We start from the raw sequence: 17,406 nt of genomic DNA on the forward strand, positions 1-17,406 counted from the left end.
GCCTTTAATTCCAGCACTCGAGAGGCAGAGACAGGCGGATCTCTGTGAGTTCGAGACCAGCCTGGTCTACAGAGCTAGTTCCAGGACAGGCTCCAAAGCCACAGAGAAACCCCGTCTCGAAAAAACAAAAAAATAAATAAATAAATATAAAAATACAATAATCCTTACTACCCCCAAAAAACAGCCAGTCTAAGTCTCTAAAAAGTAGCTAAAATTACTAAATACCTGGTCTTAATTCTTAGTCAGTCAAGTCTTACCCTTGGTCAAGTAACTATACAGATAACGTCTCTCAAAATTGACAGTTTACTTTAAAAACATAACGTGTCCTTTTATAAAAAATATCCTATAAGTCATGAGGTTTATTTTTTTCTGTTTTTTTTTTTTTTTGGTGTTGGTGTTGTTGTTTGTTTTCTTTTGTTTTTTGAGACATGGGGATCTAACTGCATAGCCTTGGCTAGCCTGGAACTCCCTAGACCAAGCTGGCCTCAAACTCAGAGATCATCTGTCCTGTCTCTTGAATGCTGGGATTAAAGGTATGCATCACTGTACTCAACAATGAATTTTTTTGAGACAGGGTTTCTCTGTGTAGCTGTGGCTATCCTGGAACTTGCTCTGTAGACCAGGTTGGCACCAAACTCATATAGGTCTGCCTATCTCTGCCTTCCAAGTGCTGGGATTAAAAGTGTGCACCACTACTTTCCAGCTAACAATGAATTATTTTAACTAAATATGCTACAGTGCCATTTATTATTCTGAATAAATCATTTTAAGGAGCAAAATAAGTCTTATGGCAATTCGACCTTTGCTGTGGCACCTTGTAAGCATACTAACATGTAAAATATAAAATCTGAAATATCAAAATCAGGAAACAAAAAACAATGAATTTTTTTAAAGATTTATTTATTTATTATGTACACAGTGTTTAGCCTCCATGTATGCCTGCAGGCCAGAAGAGGACACCAGATCTCATTACAGATGGTTATGAGCCACCATGTGGTTACTGGGAATTGAACTCAGGACCTCAGGAAGAGCAGTCAGTGCTCTGAACCTCTGAGCCATCTCTCCAGCCCCAAACAATGAATTTTTTTAAACAAAAGAAAGGGGATCTATAAAGGTACAAAATATCTCCATAGTTCAATCTTTTATCATAACTGGTCCGAATTTCATAAGTATCTCCTATTCTTCCCTTTTGCCTACTACCATACACCAATTAAAGAAAGTTCTCTAAGCATCTATGAGTGCACATATAAAATTAGAATATATATTTTAAATTAGTGCTTATAAGCCAGGTGGTGGTGGTACAGGCCTTTAATACCAGCACTTGGTAAGCAGAGGCAGACGGATCTTTGTGAGTTCAAGGCTCTGTTCTACAAGAGCTAGTTCCAGGACAGCCAAAGATACACAAAGAAATCGTGTCTCAAAAAACAAACAAAACAAAACAAAAAAACTACAACAAATAGTGCTTATAGCTATAAAAATTGAGTTATTTTAATTTCAAAAGAAATTCTTTGAAAATGTCACTGAGAATGTGATGTCAAGATGCCATTTGTGACCCTAGCCCTTCTCGACTGTCCAGCCTGGTTTCCACATCACTAGTGCATGCACTTAAGCTGCAAGCATAGTAGACTTGTCCCGCACTGCTTCCAGAACATTTTGGGGATTTGTTGCAGTGTTATAGTCTATGTGTCACAAAAATCCTCCTTGGGAGACGTCTTGGGAAAACTCCTTAGGCCTCGACTATAGGAAAACGCACTTCTTTGGTAAGCTGGTTTGCTCTTGGCCAACTTTTCTTTCTGCATCCCTTGAACTAAATGTGCAGCCCTGTAGGGTTAGCCCTGCCCATTTGGGGGCGTGTTCGCCTCGGGCTAATGTTTACGTAAAAATCTGGCAAGCTTGAGCCCCACCGCTCTCTTTTTTGTATTTCCTGCTCATCGCTGGATCCCTGGTGTTGTAAGCTATTCCTTCATTAAAATTTGCTGTTTCATACTACGCTAGCCTGGTTATTACGTCGTTACACAGCCCACCTGCAGCAGAGTGAATAGAAGCCTTGTGCTAAACTATCTGTTTATCACTCTCATACCAGGCTTTCTGGTCATTGGCAAAAAATCTGAGAGGCACAACTGAAGGGTAAGAACATTATTTGAGACTACAACTTCTGAAGGTCTATGAAGAATGTGACATTAAGGCCATCCCAAGAAGCAGAGCACTCAGGTGGGTTTAGCCTTCAAGGCCAGCCCCCAGATACTCGCTTTCAAAACTCAACCCCATCTCCCAAAGTTTCACAACTTCCCAAACAGGACCACAGTCAGGGACCAGATGCCTAAACACTCTCAGCCTGTGGAGGACATTTCATATCCACACTGTGATGCCAATTTTTTTTATTTTTCATACCCTTCTTATCTCCACTATATCAATAGTATGTCGTTTTAAAATAAACCACAGGATTTAAATGATTCCAATTCATCTGTCTTCATAGTTGTGCTGTGTGGGTTTTCTGGTGTGTGTGTGGGGGTGTTCACATGTACAGACTGACGGGGGTGGAAAGGTAAGTGTGCACATGAGTATGTATGCCTGTAAAGGACAGGACAGACATTGATGGAGAGATAGAGTGTATTCTTTGATCACCCTCCACCTATCTATTGAGCCAGGGTCCCTCAATTGAACTCAGTGCTCCCGTATTTGCCTCATCTAGCTGGCCAACTGACTCTTGAGATTCTCTCTGTATTCCCTGAGTACCACAGCTACTGGAAGGCTGCCAGCCTACCCAGCATTTCAGTTCTCACATTGGCATAGCAAACCCTCTACCTACTGAGCTATCTCCTCAGCAACTCTCCATGCTTTGAATGTGTGGTATAAATGTGTTTTCATGTGTGTGCAGGCCAAAGACAACCTTAAGTGTCATTTCTTAGGCACTATACACTTTGGATTTGGGGGGGGGGTTCTTTAGTTTTTTGGGGACAGGGTTTCTCTGTGTAGCCCTGGACATCTTGAACTCACTCTGTAAACCAGGCTGGCCTCAAACTCACAGAGATCCGCCTGCCTCTGCCTCCTGAGTGCTGGGATTGAAGGCGTGCGCCACCACCCAGAATCACTTTAGCTTTTTAAAGGCAGGGTCTCTCAATGGCCAGCGAACCCCAGGATATGCTTGTGCCTACCTCCCCAGAGCTGAAATTAAAAGCAAAACCTACCATGCCTAGCTTCTTTTATACAGGTTCTGTGGTTTAAACTCAGTTCTTTGTATAAACACTCTATTGACTGAGTTAACTTCTCTATAGTGGTATTTTATTTGTGTTTTAATAAATAAAGCTTGACTGAAGATCAGAATACAAAGCTAGCCACACTAGTCAGTCATACAAGACAGGCAGTGGTGGCACACACTTTTAATCCCAGCAGCCACACTAGTTGGTCAGAGAGACTGGATGGTGTGGTGCACACCTTTAATCCTAGCACTAGAGAGGAATATAAAATGAGAGGAGACAGGAGCACAGGGCTCAGTCTGCAGTCTGAAGTTTGGTGGAGAGCACTGCAGTCTGCAGTCACACTGAGAATAGAGGTAAGAACTCTCTAGTGTTTTGGCCGCTTTGTTTTTCTGATCTTCAGCTTGAACCCCAGTATTTGTCTCTGGGTTTTTACTACTCGTTCTATAATTCTCAGACCTATCTTAGTATTTTATAAAATGCCTAAAAATCATTTACCTGTCCTTTCCATTGACTTCTAAGAAACATAAAAAAGTACTTTATGCATCATAAATTATGTGTTCTTATAATGATCAGCTGTTATGTAGGTACGTAAAACAAATAGATCATCAATAAATACATGAATACCCTGCTTGCCCAATAGGAAACCCTGCTTTTACTCAATTCATGATATAAGTACTTAAGAAGAAGCAGGTTAGAGTCCTTCATCCCTAGGATCTGGTATATGCATAACACGCTATAAGCTCCAATGGGCTTAGGCAGCTCTGACCTATGCCCTGATGCCTACAGTACACAAGCACTCTTTTTGTGCAAAATCGACAACGCTGCAGCTTTCCTCAGCAGATATCTCACGTTCTTCACATCTCCAACACTTGGATTTCACCCTGAAAGCTTCATGCAAAGTCCACTCCCTGCAGAGAATCTGATCCTGCTATACACTGCCCGGCTTCCCAGGCTTTTGTCAAAAATATTGGTGCAATTCTCCAAGATAACTAGAACTCCTTCATTCTGCAGGCATGCAAAATCAGTGTTATGTAGATGATGCCATGTTCTGTTGCAAGCTCAAGAATTAGGATCAATGGACCACAGCTTGAGTAGCCTTTGAATATCTGTGCACTGAAAATCCTTCCCTAGGTTGCCTTGTTTAAAAGGACACCCCTGAGACTCTGTTAAAGAAAATTCTCTCAAATAAGTTTCCAGTTTTACACCCTGAAGACTTTCATGAGTTGAATCTCACCCTCAAGGCACCTTTCCTTGTAGTGATTATTTTGTTTGTGTTTTTAACAAATAAAGCTTGTCTGAAGACCAGAGTGCAGAGCTAAACCACTAGAGGTCAGGTGGTGGTGGCTCACACCTTTAATCCCAATACTTGGGAGTCCTACAGTTTTAATCCCAGCATTAGGGAGGTGGAGATAAGAGTGATATGGCCGGGTGGAGAGAAGAATATAAGGTGGGAAGAGACAGGAGCTCAATGCAGTCTGAAGCAGTCAGTCAGAGGATGCAGTGTGAGGAGGCAGTCTGAGACAGGATCACCCTTCTGGTCTGGGGATTCAGTAGAGGTAAAAGGTCTCTCTAGTGGCTGGCTGCACTGCTCCTCTGATCTCTCAGCTTTCATCCCCACTAATATCTGACTCCAGGTTCTATTTACTAAGATCAATTAGAATTCATGCTACATTTCCTGTTGTTCCCATGCAAAGTAAATGGTTCTCTTCAAGCATACTCCTCTCTTTTACAGTTATAGCCACTTGGTTCACACTTGCTTTTGCTGCAGTTTTAAACACACTGCATGCTCCCAAAATGCATGTTTCCTACATCTTTCTATTCTACTTCCTGTTCCTCTCTATAAAGCTGCCTGAATGCAGCTGGATGGTGGTGCCTTTAATCCGAACTCATTAGAGACAGAGGCAGGCAGGTCTTTGTGAGTTGAGGCTAGCTGGTCTACAGAGAGAATTCCAGGACAGCCAGGATCGTTACACAGAGAACAGAGAAACCCTGTCTCTAAAAACTAAAAGAAAAAATAAAAAAAAAAGCTGTTGTCTGAAGACAGTAAGCAATAATCATGCCATAGCTTGCATATATGCAGTCCTGAAATTTCCTCTTCCAACATGTGGAGCTATAGCTCAATGACTAGAGAGCTTGCCTAAAATGTACAAGGCCCTGGTTTGATTCCCACCACCACAAAAACAAGAACATTTGAAATTTCCTGCATTCAATAAATTAGTTCATTCCTTTTTAATTCAGCCTTACTCCAATGTTCTTGACACAGGCAGAATGGGCTGGTTCACATATTGGTGGACCAGGAAGCAGGTACAAACTGGAACCATGGGCTGTTACAACCTTCAAAGACCAATCCCTAGTGAGCTACTTTCACCAGCCAAGTCCCATCGCCTAAAGGTTCCACCTCCTAAAACAGTATCACAAGCTGAAGACTCAAAAAGAGAGCCTGTGGGGGAACAATTCATTTTTAAATCATAAGAGAGGCCTTGTTAGGACATGTGAAGTCCTGACTCTGCTCTGACACCTCCCTAGCAATTAGGTGCCTCTTTCTGTAGGGTAAGGGCAGGTGTCTGGGCACCCACTGTGGTCTCTCCTGACATCAGAAGACTGAGTACCTCCCTACTACCTGATAGGGATTAAAGTCTTGGTTCCCTACTCAGTTTTTTTTTGATACCATTCTTGCTAGGGGCAGAGGCAGGGAAATGAAATCGAGAAGAGGCACACCTGAGGCTCCTTGACGCAGCCTGGCAAGGTTTATAGTCTAGACTCTATTTGGCCTATGCTGGCAGGGAAAGTCTGTAGTTTTCTTTTAATCTTCTTGTTTGGGAGCAGGCAGCTAATTATCTTAAAGTCATCTGACTTGTGCTTTTCTGGGATCTTTTTTTGCATGTTCTTATTGTCACTTCAAGTTGCTAGCCTACAAGTCTTTCTGGAATATACTGAGGAAAAGAAAATAAAAGAACTATAACATGCTGTTCTTTTTGTGTTGAGGCTCCCTAACTAGTCTTTATTCTTATGTCCACATTTTACATATTTTCTTATATCTAGATATTAGCCATTAAACAAATAATAACTAAGCTATAATCCATAGACCCAGAGAGGATAGGCATAGAAGGGACTAGACAGGACACATGGATCTCCCTGGGAAGAAGAAATAGATTTTATGGAATGGAGCCAAGAAGAGGGATATGGGGGGGAGTGTATGAAACCAGGAGTATCAGGTAGGGAGGCAGAGGAGAGATGATATTAAGGGAGGTTGAGAGAGGAAGGGAGGGAGAGAGGAAGGGAGGGAGGGAGGGAGGGAGGGAGGGAGGGAGGGAGGGAGGGAAGGAGGGAGGGGAGAGACAACTAGAATTTAAGGACATTTGAAGGGTGGTATGGAAACCTAGTGCAATGGTAAGTAACAATAAAATGGCTCCTAATGATATTCTGCTATACTCATAGATCGGTGCCTTATTTGGCCGTCATCAGAGAGGATTTCTCCTGCAGCAGATGGGAACAAATACAGAGACCCACAACCAGACATTACATAGAGAAATAGAGATCTTGGAATATACAACTCTAAACCAGATGTCTCTATCAAATCCCTCCCCTCAGAACTCAGGGAACCCAGAGGAAGAAGAATAAGAGAATGAGTAGGGAAGACAAAGGGAAAGAACTCAGAGACTGAAGCAGCAATCACAGAGCCTACATTGGTCTGCACCAGCTTCCCTGCACATATGCTACAGCTTTTAGTTTAGTCCTTCTGGGACTCCTGAATGTGTGAATGAGTGGGGCTCTGATTCTCGCGCCTGCTCTCAGGGCTCTTTTATTTTTCTGTTGGTTTGTCTTATCCAACAAGATAAAGATGGTATTTGTTTTATCTTACCATACTGTATTTTGTTGTGTGTTGTTATCTCTTAGAATCCTGTTCTTTTCTAATGAGACAGAAAGGGAATGAATCTGGATGGGAGAGGAGGTGTGGCGGCAATAAGAGGAGTAGAGAGAGGGGAAACTATATTTCAATTACATTGTATGAGAAAAGAATCTATGTTTAATAAAAGGAAAAAGTGGGGGAGCTGGATAGATGACTCAGAGGATAAGAGCACTGGCCACTCTTACAGAGGTCCTGAGTTCAATTCCCAGCAAACTACATGGTGGCTCATAATCATCTATAATGAGATCTGGTGCCTTCTTCTGGCCCACAAGGATACATGCAGGCAGAATATTGTATATATAATAAATCTCCTAAAAAGAAGGAAAAAGTGTTATGCTGTTTTATATATAATGTTCACAATCTGAAACTGTATTTAACAGAAAACAGGAGAGGCAATGGTTAGTCTATTTTATCTTCCCCAAAGTCCCTACTTCCTCCCCCACCCCAGATAGATTCTCATGTAGCCCTGGCTGGCCTCAAACTCACTGGGAAGCCTGAGGATTACCTTGAACATATGATCCTCCTCTGCCTCTACCTCCTGAGAGCTAGGATTACAGACATGTTCTACTATGCCCAGTTTACCTGATGCTAGGGGTCAAACCCAGGGCTCTGTGCATGCTAGGAAATACTCTCCCAATTGGGCTACATCTCCAGCCCCTACAAGGTCTGTTTTAAGAACCTTTATTTTACGAAGTGCCAGGTACCATCAGAACAGATGATCCCAAACCTGTAGTACAGAGCACTATTTTCAAATCCCTACTAACTTGAAAGTTCAGAGAACTCTACTGGTCATTTGCTAGCTAGATGTCAAAATTATTTAACCACTGTTACTTTAGCAGTAATCTATATCAATGGAAATGACCACTATTTTACATGGTTGAAAATAGATAAGTAAGATGCTGCATTAAAAAACAGCTGATCTGCCTGGCATGGCCTCATTCCTGTAACCCCAGAATTTATGGGGTTGATACAAAGGGATTACTAAGTTGGAAGCCAATCTGGTCTTTAAGATCCTGCCCTAAAACAAACAAAAAAAAATACCACATAGTTTTCTCAGTAACTCTGAACCTACCACATCAAAGTGGTTATAAAAACTGAATTTTAGAATCCTTAGATTTAAACAAGCTCTGAATTAATTATTTGTCCTTCATTTTCTTATTTTAAAATACATTTTAAACTACATTAATTTTAAAATTAAGAAAAGTATGTATTAATACATAAACTAAGACTAACCTGTAATTTCAGTGTCGAGATGAATCTATCTTGGGTTTTCACTTCTTGTTCTAGTTGGAGAGTATTCTGGTTTTTTCCAGCTTCAGAAACTGGAGCCCCGAGACCAAATTGATGTTCTTTGGTGGTAACCTAGTAGAAAGAATAAAAGATAATGGAGAGGCATTCCATTTAAAACAGAGCTTTGACTTTTTACAGCAGTAAGTTTTGAAATTTATTAGCATTCTATTTAATTTATATTTTCTATTGTTTTTACCTTTCCCATCAGTAGAGCAGAGTTTACCAAGTATGCATTGTTAAGAATTTATAATATAAAACCTGGGACAAGTAAGATAGTTCAGTAGTCAAGAGTGCTTAATCAGGGAGTTCGAGACCAGCCTGGTCGACAAGAGCTAGTTTCAGGACAGGCTCCAAAACCACAGAGAAACCCTGTCTCTAAAAACCAAAAAAAAAAAAAAAAAAAAAAAAAGACTGGAACTCAGATCCCAGCAATCACATGGGGAGGGGAGAAGCTCACAAATGCCTCCAGCTCCAAGGGACCTAATGTCTCCTTCTGCTGCTCTGTGTACCCATGCACACATGTACTCATGCTCGAACAGACACACACACAAACACACACACACACACATACACGGGATTCCCCTTTGTGTGCTGCAAATAGCGTTGGTTAGAGAAACTGTCTTAGGCCTACGATACAGTAGAGTAGAGCTAGGTGGAGAAAACTAAACTGAATGATGGAAGAAAGGAGGCGGAGTCAGGGAGAAGTAATGGAGCCTTCGCCAGAGACAGACACACTGGAACCTTGCCAGTAGGCTACGAGCCTCATGGTAAAATATAAAATAATGGAAATGGATTAAATTAAGATATAAAAGCTAGCCAATAAGAAGTTAGAACTAATAGGCGAAGCAGTGATTTAATTAATGCAGTTTCTGTGTGGTTATTTCAGGAGTCTGGGCAACCAGGAAACGAATAAGCAGCTTCCTACAACACACACAAATCTTTAAAAAAAAACAAAAGACCCATTCAACAAGAGAGATACCATGACTGGTACTGAAAACCTAGATAACTAACCAATGCAAGTGAAATCATGATTACTAGAGGAGAATCTACTAATTCTATTCATCTACTACTAACTTACTAAACCAACATAATCCCTAACAACAATCTATAAACATCTGTCCTAACAGCTACAGATAAGTGTAATCCTTACCCCACATCAAGGAAACTTCTCTTTACATCAGATGGAGACCACTACAGAAAACCACAACCAAGCAATGCAGAGTTGTGGAGCCCAGTACCAATGGATACAACTACAAAACACTCCCACACATTGCAGACAAGGGGGCAGAAAGATTGTAAGAGCCAGAGAATCAGGGAGTTTGCTGTGAGATGGTGTCTCCTAGTAACATCAGAAGTCACACCCACAAAGTCTCACCAATGTGACCACCTACGTGTGAGTTGAACAAGGACGACACTAACAAACATGTCAAATTGGACAGAGAAAAGCCAGTGAGGTGTCAACACGACACAGAACTACAGGCAACTGAGTAAAGTTGGGAGCAGGAGAGTGGTATTCCCTAGGGAACAGCCAACAATTGGTTGTCCGGTGCCAAACTGTCAGTGCTGAACACATATACACAAGTAACATTATATGGACTCAACAGGTTACAATTTGAATATATATGTGTGTGTGTGTGTATGTACATATATATAAACATACACACATATATATATGTACATACACACACGTAATGGAAATTGATAATAAAAAGAAACTCTGAATTTGAAGGAGAGCTGGGCAGGAAATATGGGAGACTTTGGAGGGAGGAAAGGGAAAGGGGAACTATTATAATTAAAATACAATCCCCAAAATTAAAAAAGGAAAAAAATATCTGTTTTCCACATAAAACTATGATACTGAGTATGCTTTTTAAAAGACACATGCTCTAGCCTATCACTTTCCTGAAGAAACATGAGTTAGTAGCAAACAAAGAGTGTTACCTCCAAACCTCCTTCTGTCAACTATGTTAACCATTAGTTCCATGTTAGCTTTTGCCAGCCATCCATAAGGGGATACTTTATCTAAAACATTTACAATTTCTATAAATAAAAGGGGAAAAGAAATATCCTAACAGAAAAATTGAAAAAAGAATATGAATATTTACATAAACATTCAACAATACCTTTAAGAACAGTGATTTTCAACCTGTGGATCATGATCCCTTTAAGGGCCACATATCAGATATCCTGCATATCATATATTTACATTATGATTCATAACAGTAGCAAAATTATGGTTATGAAGTAGCAACAAAATAGTTTTGTGGTTAGGGTCAATACAATATGAGGAACTGTACTAAAGGGTCGCAGCATTAGGAAGGTTGAGAACTACTGCTTTAGTGAGATGTGATATGAATTAAAATAATTCTGAAGACACCTTTTAGCCATCACCTTGACATGCTCGGGATTCAAACTCAAGTCCTCAGGATTACACAGCAAGCACTCTTATCCAATGAGCCATCTCCCCAGACTCAAATGTTAGAATATCTAACTTATCATACCTATAAATCATTTGTGGTAATATAAAATGATAGTTTATGGAAATCAATTATGCAAATCTATTAACACTAGAAGTATACATATAGCTTCCATTCAAATAATTTCATCGCTAGAAACTTACCGTACAGATGCACATCTACTGTACAAGTGTATACTAATTAGTGTATATCTAACTTAGAACAAATGCTCTAAGTTTTCCAGGTTAGTGTAGTAGCCCCACTACTCCATAGCGTTTTACTTAGCAGTATCTAAGAAATTACATCATTTAGAATAGTAATATTCTCCTTCTGGATCAAGTCATTCATTGTATTAAACTGAGAATTTTGGGGCTGGAGAAATGGCTCAGTGGTTAAGAGCACTGGCTGCTCTTCCAGAGGCCTTGAGTTCAATTCCCAGCAACCACATGGTGGCTCACAAGCATCTGTAATGGATCTGATGCCCTCTTCTATCATTCAGGAATACATGCAAATAGGGCATTCATATACATAAAATACATATATAAATCTTTTTTAAAAAGTGAGAATTGGGGCTGGAAAGATAGCTCAATGGTTAAGGCTCTAAATGCTCTTCCAGAGGACCAGGGTCCAATTCCCAGCATCCATATGGCAGCACACAGCTGTCTGTAACTCCAGTTCCACTTTCACACAGACATACATGCAGGCAAAACACCAGTGCACATAAAATAAAAATAAGTAAAAATTTTAAAAAGTGAGAATTTTCTAAGAACATCCGAGACCTTTCCCACACCTGCAAGTTTCCTACTGGTCTTCCTGCTCCATAAAACTTATTCTTCACCCTAAAATCAAGTTAATCCTTTAAAATGTTGACAGGCTGATCAAAAATACTCCAATGGCTTTCTATTGCAACTGGGATAAAATCCACACTTCTAAAGACCCTGTATGAGTTGGTCCCTGCCTTCTCTTTAAAGATCTAATACTTTCTCCTTCATTTATCGATCAGATTTACTGTTTATCTTTCTGTTCCTTTAATGTGTTGCTCTGATCTGAAAAACTGTAAGTCCCTCAAGTTCATATGATGAAATCCTAGCTCCCAGAACACATGCTTAGCATTCTTAAAGCCCTGAGTTTAATTCCTAGAACCAAAATAAACAAACGAGGCCATGATTAATTACCCTGATAGAAAAGGCCTCAGTCTTCTCTCCCACTTTGTGCCATGAGGAAACAGTAAGGGATCTATGAACCAGGAAACAGGCCCCCACCAGATAGGAAATCTTTTGCTGCCATGATCTTAAGAATTCCCAGCCTGCAGAACTGCTAGGATTAAATATCTGCTGTTTACAATCCACCCAGCATACAATGTGTTGCTACAGCAGTGCAAAATTGACTTCATGCTCTCTTCCCATTTTTCCCTACAGTCCCACAGAGAACGGTCTCTCCTTAGCCTTTTCCTGGCTGACATCTCAACCTCAGCTTGTTGGTTCAAATGTTAAAAAGTCTTTTCTTCCCTGACTTCCTAAAGTAGGTTCTCTCCTGACCACTCTCTACTTAGGCTATTTGCACTCGTCACTCTTGAAATCATACTATTTATTTGTTCACCTGTTTACTGTATTTCTTTCTATAAATTCCAAGATGTCACCGGGCGGTGGTGGCGCACACCTTTAATCCCAGCACTTGGGAGGCAGAGGCAGGCAGATCTCTGTGAGTTTGAGGCCAGCCTCGTCTACAAAAGTGAGTTTCAAAGCTACAGAGAAACTCAGTCTCGAAAAAAACAAAAACAAAATACAAATCCCAAGATGTCTAGGCTATTGTCTGGCTGCTATGTTTAAAAAATGTCCACCACAAAGTTGCTCTATGAAACATTTGTCTTTGCCAAATAAAATATTTAGAGTTAATAAAACATTTCCAAAATAATAGATTTTGATTAAACAAAGCCATTTCTGTTGTGAGGTGAAAGCAAACCTGAAGACTAATAAATGAATTAAGTATTAAGATCAAAATATAAAATGTAAGCTTTTAATCAGCACAATTGCAAGAACCAAAGAGACAGAATAAAAGTCAGAGGAAAACTGAGGTTGTAGTTGGTACACTGCCAAAAGAAGAAAAGCATGCTTCACTCTTTTCAAGAGAGCCCTTTCAGAATCAAACACTGGGTCTCTTAAGAAAATGCAAATAATAGCTGAGCATCCTTAATCTGAAGTCAAAACTGAAATGCTTCCAATTCTAACTTTCTGAGAAACATGATGCTACAAATGAAAATTTCCATACCTGACCTCATTAGAGTGGCTAAAGTCAAAAATATGGTGCACCAAAAGTGTTACATAAAGTTACCTACAGATGAATGTCCTGTTTAGATTTGGCCTCCATCCCTGGGAAGTATCACGTACATGATATATCCTAAAGTCCCCAAACTTTTCTAATCTTAAGCCTTTCTCTGTCTCTCTCTGTCTCTCTCTGATTTTCAAAACAGGATTTTTCTGTGTAGCTTTGGATCCTGTCCTGAAACTTGCTCTGTAGACCAGGCTGACGAACTCAAAGATCTGCCGGTCTCTGCCTCCCGAGTGATGGGATTAAAGGCATGTGCCACCACCGCTCAGCCAATCTTAAGCATTTCTGACAAGTGATATCTAACCTAATATACATAATCACTTCAATATTTGCCTAAAGCTAGAACCAGTAAGACGACTTAATGGGTAAAGGCACTTGTGCCTGAGTCTGATGACCTGAGTTTGATCCCCAGGACCCATATAATGAAAGGCTAGAACCAACTCTCACAAGCTGCCCTCTGACTTCTATATGTGCCCTGTTCCATGTGCATACTGTGGCAAGCAAGCATCCAGGCACATACATGCATACACACACGCGCAAGCATGCACACACACACACACACACACACACACAAATATGACTTCTTTTTAAGAAAAGGAATTCCCTAAAGTCTATGCAAGTGATGAAGTCCTACAGCATAGAAACAAGACATAAATTACTGTTGATTAGTAGAGGGGGAAAGGGATGAAGAAATGAGGAAATCCAGGTAAACAATGTGTTCTATACTGTGACACAGCATAAGAACAGATAAGTTAATTTAAACAAGGGGTAAAGTATCTGAGGACTTCCTATCTAGTGGGACTTTGAAGTTAAGATTTTATGTTTAAAAATATCAAAAGGGCCAGGTGGTGGTGGCACACGTGTTTAATCCTAGCATTCAGGAGACAGAGGCAGGTGGATCTCTGTGAGTTCGAGACCAGCCTGACCTACAAGAGCTAGTTCCAGGACAGGCTCCAATGCTACAGAGGAACCCTGTCTTGATGGGGGGGGGAGGGTATGGAAAGGTTGAGAAGGGGGGCTGGAGAAATGGCTCAATGGTTAAGAGCACTGACTGCTCTTCCAGAGGACCTGGGTTCAATTCCCAGCACCAACATGGCAGCTCACAACTGTCTGAAGATCCAGTTACAGGGGATCTGACACCTTCATACCAATGCACATAAAAATAAAGTTAAATAAACCATAAAAAAAAGAAAGGTTGAGAAGGATAAGGAGGAATATAGGATCAAGATACAATGTATATGTATGAAATGCCATCATGAAACAGACTATTTGTATATAACTTTTATAAAGTAGTTAAAAATATATGACGTAAAAAGACTAAGCACAGCAGTGGAATGTGCACCTGTAATCCTAGTACTGGAGAAGCAAGGGACTAGAGGACCACTGGGACTTGCTGTGCAGACAGACTAGCTAAACTAACAGCTCCAGGCTCAGTGAGAGACACTACCCCAAAAATCAGGTAGAGAGGGACTGAGGAAAAAAAGAAACCGATATCAACTTGTGGCCTCCACATACATACATATATATGCGTGCATATAACACATACACAAGCACACACATAACACATAAACAAACTGAAATACATATTATATATTTGGCAAATGTCTATTATATTGATAGAATAATTGAAAATACTGGAATGTTTTCTATTCACTTCTGAAATCTGGTTCTGCAAAAGCTAAACTAGGTTAAGTTTTTGTTTTCTTTTAATTATGATTCTCTCCAAAAGTTTACAGATTAAAAAAGAAAGAAAACCAAAACAACAAAACTTTCTAATGATTCTGATCCAACCTCCAACTCTTCTCCTTTCTACAATGCAGTCTCTAGAGTAAAGAATCAACTTATCTCCTCAACGCAGCACGAAACAAAGACCTTTGGAGAGGTAGTGTTAATCAAGACCTCTCAGAAACACGAGAAAGGAGTTAGTTGTTTTCCCAAGGCCTTTCTGGATCAAAGGGATTTAGTAATTTAAAACTAAGACTAACAGTGGTAACTAAAAACAAAAAGAACCACCTTTCAAACTGCCTTCCTTCAAAACACGAGGTGGATATATTTTAATATCCATAACCCTGGCAAAGAGTATTGTCAAAAAACAATTTTAAAGCCCTAGTATCCACCAACAGTAAATCATGGAATACTTTTACAATTGAACATCAACCAGCAAACTAACTAGAAGCATCAGGATAATTTTTTTCCTTTTTTGCTTTTTTTTTTTAGATTTTCGAGACAGGGTTTCACTGTTTAGCCCTGGCTGTCCTGGAACTCGCTTTGTAGACCAAGCTGGCCTCAAACTAACAGATTCCTCTGCCTCCCAAGTGCTGGGATTAAAGACATGCACCACCACTGCCCGACAAGGATAAATTCTTTAAGTGTTAAGTTAAAGTAGCTGTAGAATACCTGTTCCGACTCTATAAAGTTCTGTAACAAGGCAGACTATAAGGTGTGTATTCACATAAGATGATGATCGAATTATTAGGGAAAGCAAGAAAATGGCTAACACTGCCAATCTGGGGAGCGAAGGGCCTGTGACCCGTGAGGGAATTAATAACACCTGTTCTAGTGGCCTCTACTTGTGGAGGACTTTAAAACCGAATTATTTTCAAACAAACTAGGCAGAAGGCAGATAACAGAAACTTTCTGTGCCTGTTTATATTCTGGGCTACAACAGTGATTCTTCTTTTAGAAAATAAGTAAAACATGTTCTTGAAAGTTTTATTAAATAATATCAAGGTTTAGAGTTTGAAAGAAATATTGATGTAGTATTATCTTCTTATCTCTTTCTCAATAATTAAGATCGAAGGATTTAGTGCATTGCTCAATTAAAAAAACAATTGTGTTTTGTTCTTGAAGCAGAGTCAAATGTGATAACTGCCCTTTATAATAACAAATAACCTATTCTACTTTGAATTACTGTGGCTTAATTTCCAGAAGTGGACAAAATGTACTCGAAATCCTGAAAACTATAGAATAAGTTTAAATCAACGAATATCAGGTGGAAATTTTAATTAAAAAAGAATAATAAAAAAATAAATAAATCAACGAATATCATGGGACACGCAAATCTGCAGGGAGGGGCGCGATAAGAAAACACAGAACACCGTCACTTGTGCAAACTTTCTTAAAGTCTAAATCCTTGACTGAAGGTTATATACAAACACATATATAATATGTACATGTACTTCGGCATTTTTAGGTATCAAGTGCACGACAGCCACCTATTTGAGACTTAAATAACTTTTCCAACAAAAGCCAGCCTATCCTGCCTTTTCTCTATGCAAAACTCTTAAAGAAATTATGAGATTTTCATGCAAAATCTCAATCTCCGCCTTCACCTGCCTCCCAGTCTATTAAGAAGAGACCGAGGGGACAAGGAGTCGGGAAAAGGCAGTTTGAGCTTCCAAGAGCCTCAGCTTGACTCCACTGTCTCTAAGCAAAACAAGTGTCTCTCAACACCCAGCTGAGGCAGGAAGCGAAGCGGTCACCATAGGAACTGGGCTCGATCCTTAACTCCCCAGAAAGGTTTGCTCCTGGAAGCCGTCGCCCCCCCACGGCCGGCTACCCGCGACTCAGCCGCTCAAGCAGCGAAGCCCACCCCGGGCCACCATCAGACCCCAACACTTCTCCCCACCCTCTTGCAGCCGCCCCGGAGGGGCTCTCCTCTAGCCCGGTGCACCTCCTCGGCTTCTACCTGGAGCTCTGGAGCCCGCCCCCGGCCTCCCGGGCCATCGTGCTCCCCGGAGCTCATCCCGGCTACTGAAGGGCCGCCCGCCCTGCGGGAGATCCAAGCCCTCCCCAGCCTCCATCCTCCGCCCCTGACTCCTCCTTCCCACCCCGTGGGCCCCGCCCCGGCGGAGGCGGAGGCCCGGCGGGGCGCTGAGGGAAGAGGGCGGGAGCGGTTAGCTCCCGGCTGGCCGACGCCCCGCCCTCACGCTCTGTACCTGAGGGGGGCTCTCCTTCCACCTCCCCGGCGCCTTCGCTCCACTTCCGTCCGGCGCGCCCCCAGCCCCCGTGCGCACGCGTACCTGGCTCGACACGCCCTCTCGCGGGGACTACAAATCGTGCGCGCACACCGGAGCACGTAGGGACGTGTACAGCCGCCGGCCCGCCTTTCTAGGGCTCCGACCAGAGGCCTTGTCCTGGCCCATCCGCGCCGCGCAGGCGCACGCCCACGCAGCGCCTAGATGGCCGACCCGTGCGTCCCGTCTCCTAGTAACCATCCTCT

At 41.3% G+C, this 17,406-nt stretch overlaps 1 protein-coding gene across 1 annotated transcript in view; it reads right to left on the minus strand.

Annotated features, from left to right (window-relative positions):
* Tsga10 (testis specific 10) overlaps nt 1-16,964 on the minus strand; it is an 89,825-nt gene extending 72,861 nt beyond the window's left edge. The window contains exons 1-2 of the mRNA XM_057751269.1: nt 16,873-16,964; nt 8,344-8,472 (exon numbers count right to left, since the gene is read on the minus strand). Of these exons, the coding sequence (XP_057607252.1) occupies nt 8,344-8,472; nt 16,873-16,929 (186 nt within the window). The 5' untranslated portion in view covers nt 16,930-16,964. The remainder of the gene's footprint in view (nt 1-8,343; nt 8,473-16,872) is intronic.
* Nucleotides 16,965-17,406: the final 442 nt, after the last annotated feature.

This window comes from Chionomys nivalis, chromosome 19 (genome assembly GCF_950005125.1).
Source record: "Chionomys nivalis chromosome 19, mChiNiv1.1, whole genome shotgun sequence".
Classification (NCBI taxonomy): Eukaryota; Metazoa; Chordata; class Mammalia; order Rodentia; family Cricetidae; genus Chionomys; species Chionomys nivalis.